Genomic DNA, 13,025 nt, shown 5'->3' with positions numbered 1-13,025 from the left:
ACTCTCACATTAAAAAACCCCAACAATCTGCACTGCTGTTTTGGTTTTCACACATACAAAGTTGGAGAAGACTCACTGGAAAAATAAAAAGAGACAAACAAATAATTTAGCAGGGTTGAATAAAAGAATTATTCTGACAGAATCTCCTCTCTCCAAGGGCAGGTCTAAGAAACCACATTCCCTAACTGGAGAGAAAAAGATTGCATCAAGCTTAAACTCCCAGAACCTGTTCAGTTTCTGAACTACTAGTATGGTCAAAAAAATATTCCTCTTTCCTGCCCCTCTCCCTTCCTGTATCCAGTCAGCAATTAATAACCAGATTAACATTAATTCCCTCCTTGCTGCTGCAGCCATACCAGAAGAACTTACCACAGCAACAATGCTGTCCTGGGACTTCAGGTACGTAAAACAAGAATTAGCAAACTGACAGTGCCAAAATAAGAGGAAGGAACTCAGGTTCTCCAGTGCGCAGTTCTCTTACCCAGGGGGTGCTGCAGTTGTCCCGCCTAAGGGAATTTGAATGCAGACCTTTCATAAATTTCCTGGTGATGAAGTACAGGATACCACGCACGCGCCACTGATGCAGGCTGTCATCTCCTCTGGTCAAGTATTATCCCAACTGCTCAAATGCTGTATGCACACTGCAAAAGCATCCCCCACCTGCCACCTCCCTGCTGAGCTCTTGCTCTACACCTCAGTCTCACATTAGGTTTTTTTTTTGCTTTTTCTTTTTGTTACCATGGAACTTCCCTACGAATTCATCCAAATGAGTTCTAGTATAAAATTTAACAAAGAAACAGGTAAAAACGCATGAATCAAATGTCAGTATTTTCCCAGTACACACTTCTGGGGGGCTCAAAAAATTAGATCCTCCAACTTAAAATATTCATCACCCTTTTTGTCATCTATGACTGCAAATATGCTAACTTGCATTATTCCAATTTCTGTATTTGTTCTGTATGTACAATTGTTATTACTGCTGCATTTTAGCCAAGGTAAAAATCTGAAAAAAATATCAAATATTAGTAAAGAATTATTTAATCTTTTACAGATAGACCTTTTCATGCAGTAACAACTAAGAACTTTTCTTGTGGTCTGGAACAATATGACCTCTATTCCATTGCAACACTAGTTGACAAGACTAAGTTAATCACTACCTAGTTGCTAGAATTAGTCTTAATAATGGAGAGTGGTCTTTGTTTTATTACCTCCTTATTACGTAGGAACAAAGAGCATACTGAGGACGCTTACACCAAAAGAAAGTATTTCTTATGAATTGCATGCTGCTGTACAGAAAAGGCTTATCAGATCTTTGTAAAATCACTTCCTCTATCAGCAAGTATTTTGAGGACAGGAGACTATAAATTTGTCTATGTATTCATTGCCAGTTGTGTACACAATGTCTGAAGACAATGAATACAAGATACAGAAGAATGTGCTCATACCAGTGCCACAGGAGAATCACTCATGCCAAAATTAAGTCAGAAATCGCCACTTTTGCCTTTTTTGAAGGTGCCTTCTACCAAACGTGGCTCACATCTTAGAAAGCGCTACAAAGTTCCTTACTTGGATGTTAGTTATTTTTTAAAACCCATCACAACAGCTATACTTTTCTAATTTCAAACTCGGGAAAGAGAAAGATTCAAAGACAAACAAATGGATGGGTTTTTTGGATGGTTTTTTTTCCCCCCTGGATGTAGTCTGGTTGACCATTCCTGGAGACACCACTATGCTCACAAGGCTCTTTCATAAGCCAGACTTTCCGTAACAGGAGATCTCTCTAGACTGCATCTAGAAGATACCATGCAGATATGCCATTCTGCTGAAAGTCTTAACTCTGATTTGGAATGTTGGAACAGTGAGCAGCTGTACTAACTCAACTGCATGCAGGTCAGTAAGCTTGGTATTTATTAAGAGCTTTACAAAATTCAAAGAATTGCTTTGACTTTGAAATAGTTAACTTCTATTTAAAATTGTCATTTTTGAACCTCTTTGTGGGAAGCTGCTTCTTTTAAACTGACTGCTTTAAAATGGTTAAATAGCAATGTGAATAATTATCAGAGCAGTTAAGTGAAGGGTTTGTGCTGTTTGAAAAAACATTAGTTTACAGAGTGTTTTGTAGAATATAACAAATTCAGTACCCCTGTAGCGCACCTTTGTAGATTTCTTCCCAATTATACCTTCTTTCTGTGATTTTGATTGCACAGTCATTCACATATACTAAAACTTTGTGGTGTTCCAATCTGCCCAGGTTATGTTATAGCAAACATTTAGCACATAACCTGCACACTTACGTATCAGCTACCTCTTTATCCTCCAAAGAAACTCTAGAATGATAGAAGATCAATTTATTCAACTGTATGTACAGTATATTTGCATATTAATAAATAAATCGATATTAAAGTCTCTTCCCCCATATAAAAATGACTACAGTCTGACCAGACAATCTGACTTTGTTTTTTTTCTTCCAAGTACAACTGTGTAACTGAGGCGATCAGTTTCCACTCAGTTTATTACAGTTAACTGTAGGAGCAGAAACCCAACAGACCAGTGCTTATACTTAGATTCTATATGTTGGCGGGGTGGGGGGCAGGTAGAAGTACTAAAAAGTGCATCAACAATTTGTAGAGCAAAAATCAAGTCCATAACATGATCCTGGGGAAGTGAATCCAGCCCAAAAGAGAACATGCTGCAGCAAACATAACCAACACACATTTTTGTCTTGATAGTAAGCTGCATGATGCCAGTCTTGTTATGTAATGTTCCAAGAATTCCAACTCCAATGGATGCCGTCTCCACCTCTACAAATTTATCAACACCACAATCAGTGCAAAGTGACATTTCTTAAAATAACTGTTTGCCTTGTCTCTGTAACATTCATCCTTACTGTGAAGAAAAGGCCTGTTTTCTAACTGTTTCTTACTATGTACAGAAGAGCCTGTATTTGCACCTCTCAGTTTCTGGTAGTGAATTTTCTTTTCTATCTACATTCATTAGAAATCAAAAAAGATAAGTGGCAATATTTCATATTTACTTGGAAGTCTTCCCATTAACCCAAGGACTAGCCGTTCATCTTGATTTATACCTAAAGTAGCTGCACTTCGTTCTTTTTTCCAGCCCACTTTCAATGGGGTATATATAAAGTCATGTGAACCTGTGGGACCAGAACATATTTCAAGTCTGATTGCCGGAGCTGGAAGAGTGTTGAGTCATGTTTGAATTCAGATGTCTGTTCGCAGCACAGTGTGTGTGGACCAAACCTCCATTTGGGTATCTTATAAATACAGGCTCACAGAAAGGATTTTGGCACACCTGACAGATCTTTTTGTCTGAAAGAAGAATTGGGGTTCCTTTTTGTTTAACCTAAAGAGAAGGAAAAAACATCCAAACATGAATCCAGCAAGAAAGGAATGGAAATTACAAGGCATATAATTTCAGCTGTACCAAATGGACAAACCTGGTCAATAATAGAGGTAGAAGAAAAGACAGCTTGAACAATTTAACTTGAATTCAATTTCCATATTCATACTCGTTCATCTTCATGCTTCGTCTTAGGTACTGCTTCCCCGCTCCACACCTTTTTTTCCCCCACTTGTTTAATAAAATAAAGCACTCACACATTTAATGCAACTGAAAACCTGATGCAGCTTGCTAAACAAGGTCACAGGACAACTCCACAGCAAACAGCACTGATGGATTTTTATTCCTCAGAGATTCTGCTGGATATACCATTGTTAAAACTAAATGGATTCAAGGGAGCTTTAAGCAACAGAGTTCTAGCTAGGAATAGAAGAAAGCTTCACAACTGAATTTACCTCTAACAAAAGCTACCAAGAAGCTTCAACACTAAGTGAGGGGTAAACTTTTTTGCAAATTCTGACAGGTCTCAATCCTAGTGAAAAAATGCTAACTCACATTTTGTAAAGTTTCTGCAATAACTTTGTTAATCTGTAAATCCCAGATTCACTTTCATTCAGCCCAGAAGTTCACCAAAATTGTTCCTATTTCAAGCACCCCCCCCTTGCTTTTTGTTTCCCAGAGAAAGCATAAAATTAAGTTTGAGTCTAGTAGTCATGGCAAAACCCTAATAAATAGAGCAAGTAAAATTGCCAAGGACATGAAGACAACTTTGTCCTAGTTCTTCAAACTTCTTCTGATTATTAGACATCAAAGGACTTAATTGCAAAGCTTCAAAGTGCCTCTGTTTAAAAAACAAAAACAAACAAACAAAAAAACCAGACTCAAAAACCAACCAACAACCTACCTTCTCGTATTTGTAGATTAAATTTTCAGCTTGTGCTAGCCCAAGTGCAGTCTGAGTCATTCTTTTTGTATGAATGCTTTGCCTCACTGCTCCAGACAGGAACGGGGAGAGAAGCTGCACTGACCAGCTATCAGGCACCATCTGCAAGACTAGAGCTGCATCAAATTCAGCTGCGTGGTTATTCAAGAGATCCACAGCAGCCATGACTAGCGCACAATCCGAAGTGCCTGGACTTAGATACACTGACAGCAGCATATGGAAGAGCCTCTGTCTGTACTGCATGCCTCTGTTCTCAGAGTTCCACATACAGTATTCCTCAGCAGCATGGAAGTCCTTTAACTCATGGACAAGGATATGCAAAGCCTTCTCATGCTCTTCTAGTTTTCCATATAGAATTGCACTTTCCATATGAAGGTCTGTGCCCTGGATTTTGTCTGTTAAACAAGAAACAAGGCAATATTTGCTCAGTACAGAAGACAACTACTCCCTCTCCCAGCGTCAATGCAATCAAGCCCACAGAACTCAACTCCTGCTATTATTGCTGGCAGCTATGAAGGGCACAGATGTTTGTAAGTACAAGAATGCCCAGATATATGGAAACACATCTCTAACAAAAAGCATCACAAAATATGAAAAAACCAAATTACTCAGTAACAGTGATAAAACAAGCACCACTGACATTTTTAAATTCCAGCATGTCAGTCTCACACATTTCTGTGCTACCATGTATGATAAACCGTAAGATGAAGCCGCACTATTTTAACCTCTGCTTCTCCAATACTGTAGAAAATTACAGAACAGTTTAATGTCCATAAAAGACAATAAAGATCAAACAGTACTTCCCTTTAACAAAAGGGCACTACAAACCCTTAATCCGGTCTGACAGTTTTAACTGTCAGCAACAGGCAGGAGGAAAGGCAAGTTCATCTGGCATTTCAAGATAAAGTAATAAATCCTCTATTTATTGTAAAGGTGATAACGATTTGGCATAGGCCTCTGTAAAAGGATGAAAATACAATGTTTTCCTCCCAAAATATTTTGGTTATCAAGGAGGAACACACTAGCACCTTCACATAAGATATACATTGTCATATAAGAAATCTTGTGTTTTGGAGTACATGGATTCAAGAGAATAATCCGTCTTGTAGTTCTTGCCCTTAAAAATTTGGCTAAAAATTAAAAGATGAAAAAGAGCAAGAGTTTCAATGACTGTGACTTGTACTTTATCTGTCTTATCACATTTTGCTGACTGAAAAGGCAAGGGACATTAAAAGTTGGTAAATCATTTTAGTTGCTACTCAGCTATTTTTATTTCCACATCCACTGGATTCTTCCACTGAATATCAGAAAAACATTTCATATCTTTCAGTACAACAAGAAGTCATTTCCATTTCACCCACTGTTCCAGTGGATGAAATATTAAAAATTAGCTATTATAAGCACTGGCCAAGGAAAAAAGATTAGCTCAACTGTTGCTTGCCTTATACCAACAGTAAGACACATGTTGCACTCTCCACTCAAACAAATGCTCATATTTTTGTTTAGCATGAGCCCCACCTTTTGGGGTAAGAGTGGATTATGGACAACAAACAAGTCCTTGGCAATCAGATTCCCCAAAGTTTCACTTCAGTTCACTTAGAAACAGACGGCTTAACAATTAAACTTGCAAATCTTCCATTTGCAAAAAGTTTTCACAAGTTACATGCTCATCATTAAAAGCTGACTATAAATTAACAAGATAATTGTAGGAAGATATTTTTTCTAGCTACTTACGGTATTCTGTCTGCGGTGTAGTGGCAAGCATACTGTTGTACCTCACAAGCTATGGGAGATCAAAGACAGTACTAACAGATAAGCTTGCTAAATTAACTTGCATCTGTTAGAAATATAGATGGTAAGCCTATCAACCAAATATACCTAGAAACCTCAGATTCTTTAGTTTTCTATCCTTATGAGGGCTTTATTTTGCTTCCTGCTGACACTGACATACAGCATTTATAACAGACAACATGCATCTTACCCAAAATAAAGTGAATTCTATAAAGATCGGATTTCTGAAGAAGGCTGCGTAGTTTAAACAGCAGTTCAGTTGTTTCTGTACAATTATCTGTGGTCACAGATTTTAGCTGAAGTATTGCCTCCAGGTACAAGACAGCTAGATGAGTATGGTACTTTTCTTTCTACAGATGAAAGAACAATGTTAGCTCAGTTTACAAAAACAACTGATTCTCCCTACCAATAACAGTGATATTTACAGGATTACACAGAATTGTGTTTTAATTAATTTAATTCAAAATAATCAGAAAGTCTTTTGTTCATACTGATAGACAACTTATTCAGACCAGCTTTACAAAATATACCTATAGTATGTGATTCTCCATTTCATTAATACAGATATTTAAAAAATGTAGATATGGAACAAAACTTAAAGTGAAGAGCGGTTTAGGAATAAAAAAGCTCTATAAATATATTTTCTTGCGCAAAGATTTCCTTTCAAAAGTTCACCTAATGCAAGTCAATGTAGTAAAGCAGACCTCTCTCCTCTGAGTACAAGTATGTCTTTACTGTCTTCTCCTTTTGTTTCCCTTGTAAAATGAGTAACTTAGATCTAATACATCCTTCCTCATACCCAGGTATGTTTTTATTTCTGCAATAAAATTTAAGAAAGCCACCAGAGGCAGACAAGCACTGTGAAGGCTCAGTGGCTGTGTATTATCCACTACCCAATAATCATCAAAACAAGCTGATTTGACTGTTTGAAACATTCTAACTAAAGCATTCACAATAAACCAGTACTTTCTAAAATCCAAATCAATTTATAATCCAGCCTACTAGGAGGCAGAGCAGATTATTTTTGTTACAAATATTCTACTAGGCACTATGTTTAACTCAAAAAGTTTGTTTGAAAATATTCATGGCATCAAAAACTAGTACTTTCATCTGTCATGGTATCATACCTTGACATATTTGCAATAGCAGCAGAGGGAAACCACAGATCTAGCTTGTGTGTTTGAAGAATGTAGGTTAGTGAACTGGTCATCAGTTCTGCAGAGTTCTTTCAATGTTCATTTCCTTGCTTTATTTACAAGTTGAAGTGCTTGTGTGCTCCTATACTTAAAATGTCTCATATCCAAGTACCATATGTTTGGCTGCTTCTGTATTGTGCTTAAAACCCCAAGGGTAGAACAGACTGTCGCTTATGACTTGTGAACACGTCTTTTGAACATTCAACATCTAGAGTGGTTTGGAATTCTAGAGTGAGGGGTGCATTCTACCATTCATTGCTCAAATCTCTCCAGGAGGACAGAATGAAACATATCTACTTGTAAAATACTGAATTAGGAACTTTTGTATATTGCTGCCATAGTGCAATAGGATTAGCAGTTGCTCAACCATTTTTCTATAAACTTACCAGATGGAGGTTTGATCCTCATCAGTGAAACAGAAAAGTATGAAGTAATCAGATGTAAAAAAAACTTTTGAGGGGAAGTAATTGCCTTGCCATCCCAAGAGTTGAAAAGTTAAAAATCATGCAGGTATCTGCTCCTCATCTTCTACTTTAATTTTAAAACCACTCCTACCCTACTCTAAGTAGATCTGAAAGCCTTCAAATTACACTTATTTCTTCTGGACTGGCTTTTCTCAGAGTTGTGCATCAGTCTGCGTTCTGAATTCTATGCTTATTTTTAATATTCTCATAGGACTCACCTCTATTTTTCTTTCCAATACTAGATGTTCTAGATATTTAACACGTGCTTTAGGATATTTGTTAAGGCAACTGATGATATCATCTGGATTAATGTTGTTTTTCTCCTGTTCTTCCACAGGCCTTTTAGTGAAAATCTGTATGCCAACCTAGAAAGAGTTAATTGCATTTAGGAATTTAGTGGCAACCATTTTATTACCTTTTTATTTTACACACTTATTGAACAGCACTATCAGATTAGTTTGTACATTATTCAGGAAGATAAACACCACGACCCCCTGCTCAATACCACCAAGATTACTATGTGGTGATTATTGTGACCTCACTCACTCCTTTCTCCATTACCTCAATTTGTAGTCTATACATTATCCAGCCTATAAACCTTGCGTTGGGCACAACCTTTGCCAGCCACAAAAACTATTGAACAGATCTGCATAGCAGCAGCTCAGGAGACTTCAGCCTTTGCAGCAAGAAAGCATGTTAGAGACCAGAATGTTTACAGCCTTAACAAATATGATTACATACACAGAGCAAGAGACTTCTATAATGACCAACCAAAAGTTTAGGAATCTGTCACTGCATGTAACAAATGAGCTTTAAATTAATACAAATTAGGCAGTGACAAGTTCCAACAGCACAGACTGTCTGATACAGTGTCAGGCATCCTGTTTAACAGAACACCATACTAATGGATGTTACAAAATAATTTTTTAAATTTTGGTGGATTAAGTTAATTCTTGTAGCAATGAGATTTTGTCTTGAATGAAGGCAATTTATTCCACATCATAGTGTACATAGTTATCACCCATCCATGGAATCCTTTTAAAAAAGACACAGCAGCAACAGTTAACCTGTTAGGTGATCTTTAATTTTTTTTTTAAAATCTGAAAATTATCTTGCTTAATATGAAGAAAACCAGAAGACATGTTGTATCTTTCATCGCACAGAATGATCTAAACTTGTTTTCAGAAGAGAGGCAGCCATCATGAGCACTTGTTAATAGAGGGATTTAAAAGAATTGAGAAACCTGGAGGTTTTCTTCTGTTGATCACTATTTAACTGGCATTAAATGTTCTGCAAAAACGGTCCAATTAACTATCAAGATGGAACAATGTTAATGAACACCCAAACAACACTGCAGGGAAATACTGATGTTCTGTGAAAAGCACCCCAAACACAAACCTCTTCGTTTTTTTGTAAAACCCATTCAGAGTATTTCCACACAAGATCTTGGTCTGAGCAGAATGTAAGGAAGTCTACTATATATTCATAGAGATCTGACCGTGTAGAATCTTGAATGTCCCCATCAACTATTTTCACCCATAACTGCAACAAAAACACACACACAGATGAAAGTGCTTAAAACATGTTCTAGCTCTTCCAACTCAAAATTTATGTGCGCTACTATAAGACTTAGTATTAGCTATTGGTACTTGTGGAAATAGACAGAGCTCCTAAGAACAGCAGTTGCAAGGGACCTCACTGGTCACTAAATTTATGCCTTCTCAAGCTTCTCTTGCACATGCCATATTCAATTAATTCAGACCTCTGTATCATGTGAGTTCTCATTCTGAGAGTAATTGGCCGAATACTTCAGGAAGAGGTACACCAAAGTGTCCCCAAAGGGATCACTAGCCCAGCTGAAACCCACAGATCTTACAGAAAGTTTTCACTGTCCATCATCACATCAGGAAATAAGCTCTCAGTTGCTGACAGTGTCTGCCATCAGATTACAATACTGCTTTGCTGTGTATATACAGACTAAGTGGCACTGGATATGTTCCTGAAGTCCCTCAAACACCTTTTAAAGTGCTCTCTTGATTTTAGTCCTCCTGTCCATCTTTTAAAAGAGGACAAACACCTGTTCCGGTATACACAGTTTTGCTTTACAATAGCATGCAAGCATCTAAATAGCTGTCATCTTCAGTAAGCTCTCCAGGTTTTTCCACATCTAGCATACTAATTTATTCCAGGAAGTCTTAGCATAAGCTTCTCATATATACACATCACTACTTTTCAAACATAAATTAGCATCTCGGATTTTCATCTGGGAGGTAAACTGGTATTTTGGAATGGTTTACAGACGACACTAAAAGCTTTATTCTAACCTGAAGTGCTGCAGTATCCTGACCGTTGTAGTGATACAGGAGACCAAGAGCAAAATACCTGCATAAAAAGAGAAAATATTAAAATCACTAGATCTTTCCTACTGATTTTATTATGGTTTGAGTAGCACAGAATATAATAAGTAATTGCTTACACAATATGTACACGGCCATGTCTGCACTTGAACAAGTGTTTGTAGGCTCTTTTTCAGAATAAAAGGAGAGAAGTTCTGTCCTAGAAATGTGTCTGTTTCTCTAAGGCAGTTTGTAGCTCCAACTTAAGCAAAGCATGTGTCAAATTAGAGATGATTCCTATGCCATTCTTTGAATTTTATATACAGACATAACACACAGCTCCAAATAATAAATATTCCTCCAACAGTTTATCAGGTATCATTAAATCTAATCTTTATGATGCTTTTATTTAAAACTCTGTTTTACTACAAGAAACATTTTTTTTCTTTACTGCAGCGTGAAATCAAGTCAGGCAAGGATGGGCTTTGTACAGTGCCGTTACAGAGGCTTTTTGTGTACTGTAACAAAAATACAGTGAAAGTTCTGTGATGACCGCTCTCATGGAACAATGTTCTACTATTCACATTTGCAAAAAGTTTGCCATGCAAACCATAGTTACCAAGAGAATTTAACAATGCAACTGAAATAAATGAAATTACCTTAAATTTAACCACAATTAAAAGATTCTACCTTACTACTGTAGTTGCTATACTGCATCACACAGTTTAAAGATTAAAAGAAATTAAATCAAAGACTTGATGATGATGGCAACTGGAGTTTGTGTTTTACACATTTACTATCTAGTGTTCCCTGCTTTATGACAGTCAATTCTCCACCTGCTGGCACTTCCAATCTGAAGTAATTTGCAGTCACCTTAAGCAACCTCCTTTTGGTGAATCAGTGGGAGCACAGAAAGAAAGTATGCAATTCAAAAGTAAGATCCCTTTCCCCGAATAAGCAACTACAGTTTTAAAGCCATTAGCTGGTTAATAGCTTCTACCTAAGGTAGTGCATGCTTTAAGGCACCTTTTCATTCTGAGTACTACTACTGCATCCATTCAACTGTCACGTTGTCACAAGGATGAACAAATCATTTTCCATGTCCCTCTCCTCCCCCCCGCCCCAATTTGTACCAATCCTTTATTTGTGTGTTGGACACAGAAACTTTCAGCGAAAACTCTGTATATACCAGCATAAGACAGAATGCATTTCCTTTACCTCAGACTGTCAATTAATACCTTTTCACCATTGTTAAATGCCAACAAGTCAGACCAAACTGTTTTTTGGACCTGAAAACACAGAAACTGCAAGGATATGAACACGTTGCTCTAGAAGCCAATGGCATTTAAGACAATTTTGCCTCTGGTCACAAAGGTGCAATACTCAAAAAATCCACTCACTTTTTGTGTTTTTCCAGCCAGGCAGCACTATCTGTTAAAAGACAGAAGTTCTCCGAAACTAGCAGATCCAGCAGGCTTTCATGATTTGCCTCCGCATATAGTTTGAGTAAAGCTGTGTCAATATCTTCCTTGTAGCCATTTGCAACCTCAGTGCTACGGACTTCATTCAAGTAACTCATGAGGAATCGTTTGCATTTTGTCATCTTCTCCTGGTCCCCTTGGGTCAGCTGGTTTAGGTCCGCATACTCATGCAGAGGGGGATGAGACCGTATAAATGAAGAGGAAGTAGGCAACAGGAAGGGGTAGAGAGAGATCAGCTCCCGGACATCAAGCTGGCCGCTTCTGCAATTACAGTGTCAAACTAGATGAGGCAAAAAGAAAGAAAAAGTATACATAGGCACAAAAAAATAACATACTGGGAATGTGTGCTCACATATGCTTTGAGTTAGGACACCAACAGGTTGTCAGTTTCTGAAAGTTATTGCCTTCTATGCCAGAGAAAATATATTCAGAACAAATTTTTGGACTTATTTTTTTGCTAATTCTATCCATACTTATTTACCATTCTTTTTCTTCCTCTAGACACTGAAAACATCAAGAATTCAGAGACTGGCCAGCCATTTGCTTTTGACATCCCACACCTGTTCTGTGGCATATACAAAAATCAGCTGAATAGCCTTAGTGCAGTTCCCAGAACTGTCCTGGGCGTCATCCATACAATATGGGAGCTAGTCTTCTGATGGAGGCAAAAAAAACCCCAAAGAGAGTGGGAATCCTTTCAAGCAAGCCACAAAGACTGTGCAAGTGTAATTCTGCAGAAAAGAGCAACTTCCTGTAGAAAACTAAAGATTTCAGAACACGTGGTTGGATGACGAGAACATTTTCTCCAACCCCGAAATGCACCACATTCCTCCTTCGGCTCACTTCTTAAGGAGGTTCTGAAAAGGAACCATGGATACTGATCATGCATCCATCTAACAAATAAATAGTAGTCTATTGTACAGGCATAGGTCTTGGGTGTACATCTATGTATGGTGTTATGGAGTGACTTTTCCACTTTACACGTGAAGGGCATCTATACTTTATTCAGGAGCAAGTTGTAACATAGATATGCTACACAAAACATTTTTCTTTCATCCTAGATTGAGGAAATTCCTCAAGCATATGAAGAATGCTTGTTGTAACAAAAGAATAAAACAAGAATTTTTTCATACATAGCAAACAGCTCCCTAGTTTTCACAGCTAGAACGATTCTTCTTCCCAGGCCTTGCTTTAGAAGAACAGCAAGAAATAAGGACTTCTATTTCAATTCACCATCAAAGTCGTTATGCAGCATTCATCTTTAAAGATGAGCATCCCTGAAACGCAGGATACTGTTGCTGACAAAAATAAAAATAAACTGACAGTTCTCTAAAAGAAACCCTGGTTAGTTACTATTTTGTGGCAAATTAAACTTCTAAAAAATAATTATCTGTTCAGTGATCAGCAACCTCAAAAAGACTTTCTCTTCACAATCTTGATTAGAAAGAATTCCA

The 13,025-nt window shown here is 37.4% G+C and overlaps 1 protein-coding gene across 4 annotated transcripts in view; it reads right to left on the bottom strand.

Moving 5' to 3' along the window:
• Window positions 1–2,474: 2,474 nt before the first annotated feature.
• Window positions 2,475–13,025, bottom strand: part of TGFBRAP1 (transforming growth factor beta receptor associated protein 1) — a 34,774-nt gene continuing 24,223 nt past the window's right edge. For all 4 annotated transcript variants that reach the window (XM_056329789.1, XM_056329790.1, XM_056329792.1 and 1 more), the window contains exons 6-12: window positions 11,491–11,832; window positions 10,079–10,136; window positions 9,153–9,296; window positions 7,973–8,119; window positions 6,285–6,444; window positions 4,265–4,698; window positions 2,475–3,363 (exon numbers count right to left, since the gene is read on the bottom strand). In XM_056329789.1, coding sequence (XP_056185764.1) covers window positions 3,175–3,363; window positions 4,265–4,698; window positions 6,285–6,444; window positions 7,973–8,119; window positions 9,153–9,296; window positions 10,079–10,136; window positions 11,491–11,832 — 1,474 coding nt within the window. In that variant the 3' untranslated portion in view covers window positions 2,475–3,174. The remainder of the gene's footprint in view (window positions 3,364–4,264; window positions 4,699–6,284; window positions 6,445–7,972; window positions 8,120–9,152; window positions 9,297–10,078; window positions 10,137–11,490; window positions 11,833–13,025) is intronic.

This window comes from Falco biarmicus, chromosome 2, assembly GCF_023638135.1.
Source record: "Falco biarmicus isolate bFalBia1 chromosome 2, bFalBia1.pri, whole genome shotgun sequence".
Classification (NCBI taxonomy): Eukaryota; Metazoa; Chordata; class Aves; order Falconiformes; family Falconidae; genus Falco; species Falco biarmicus.
Note: the sequence above shows the minus strand (reverse complement) of the source record. Positions and strands in the feature narration are given on the sequence as shown.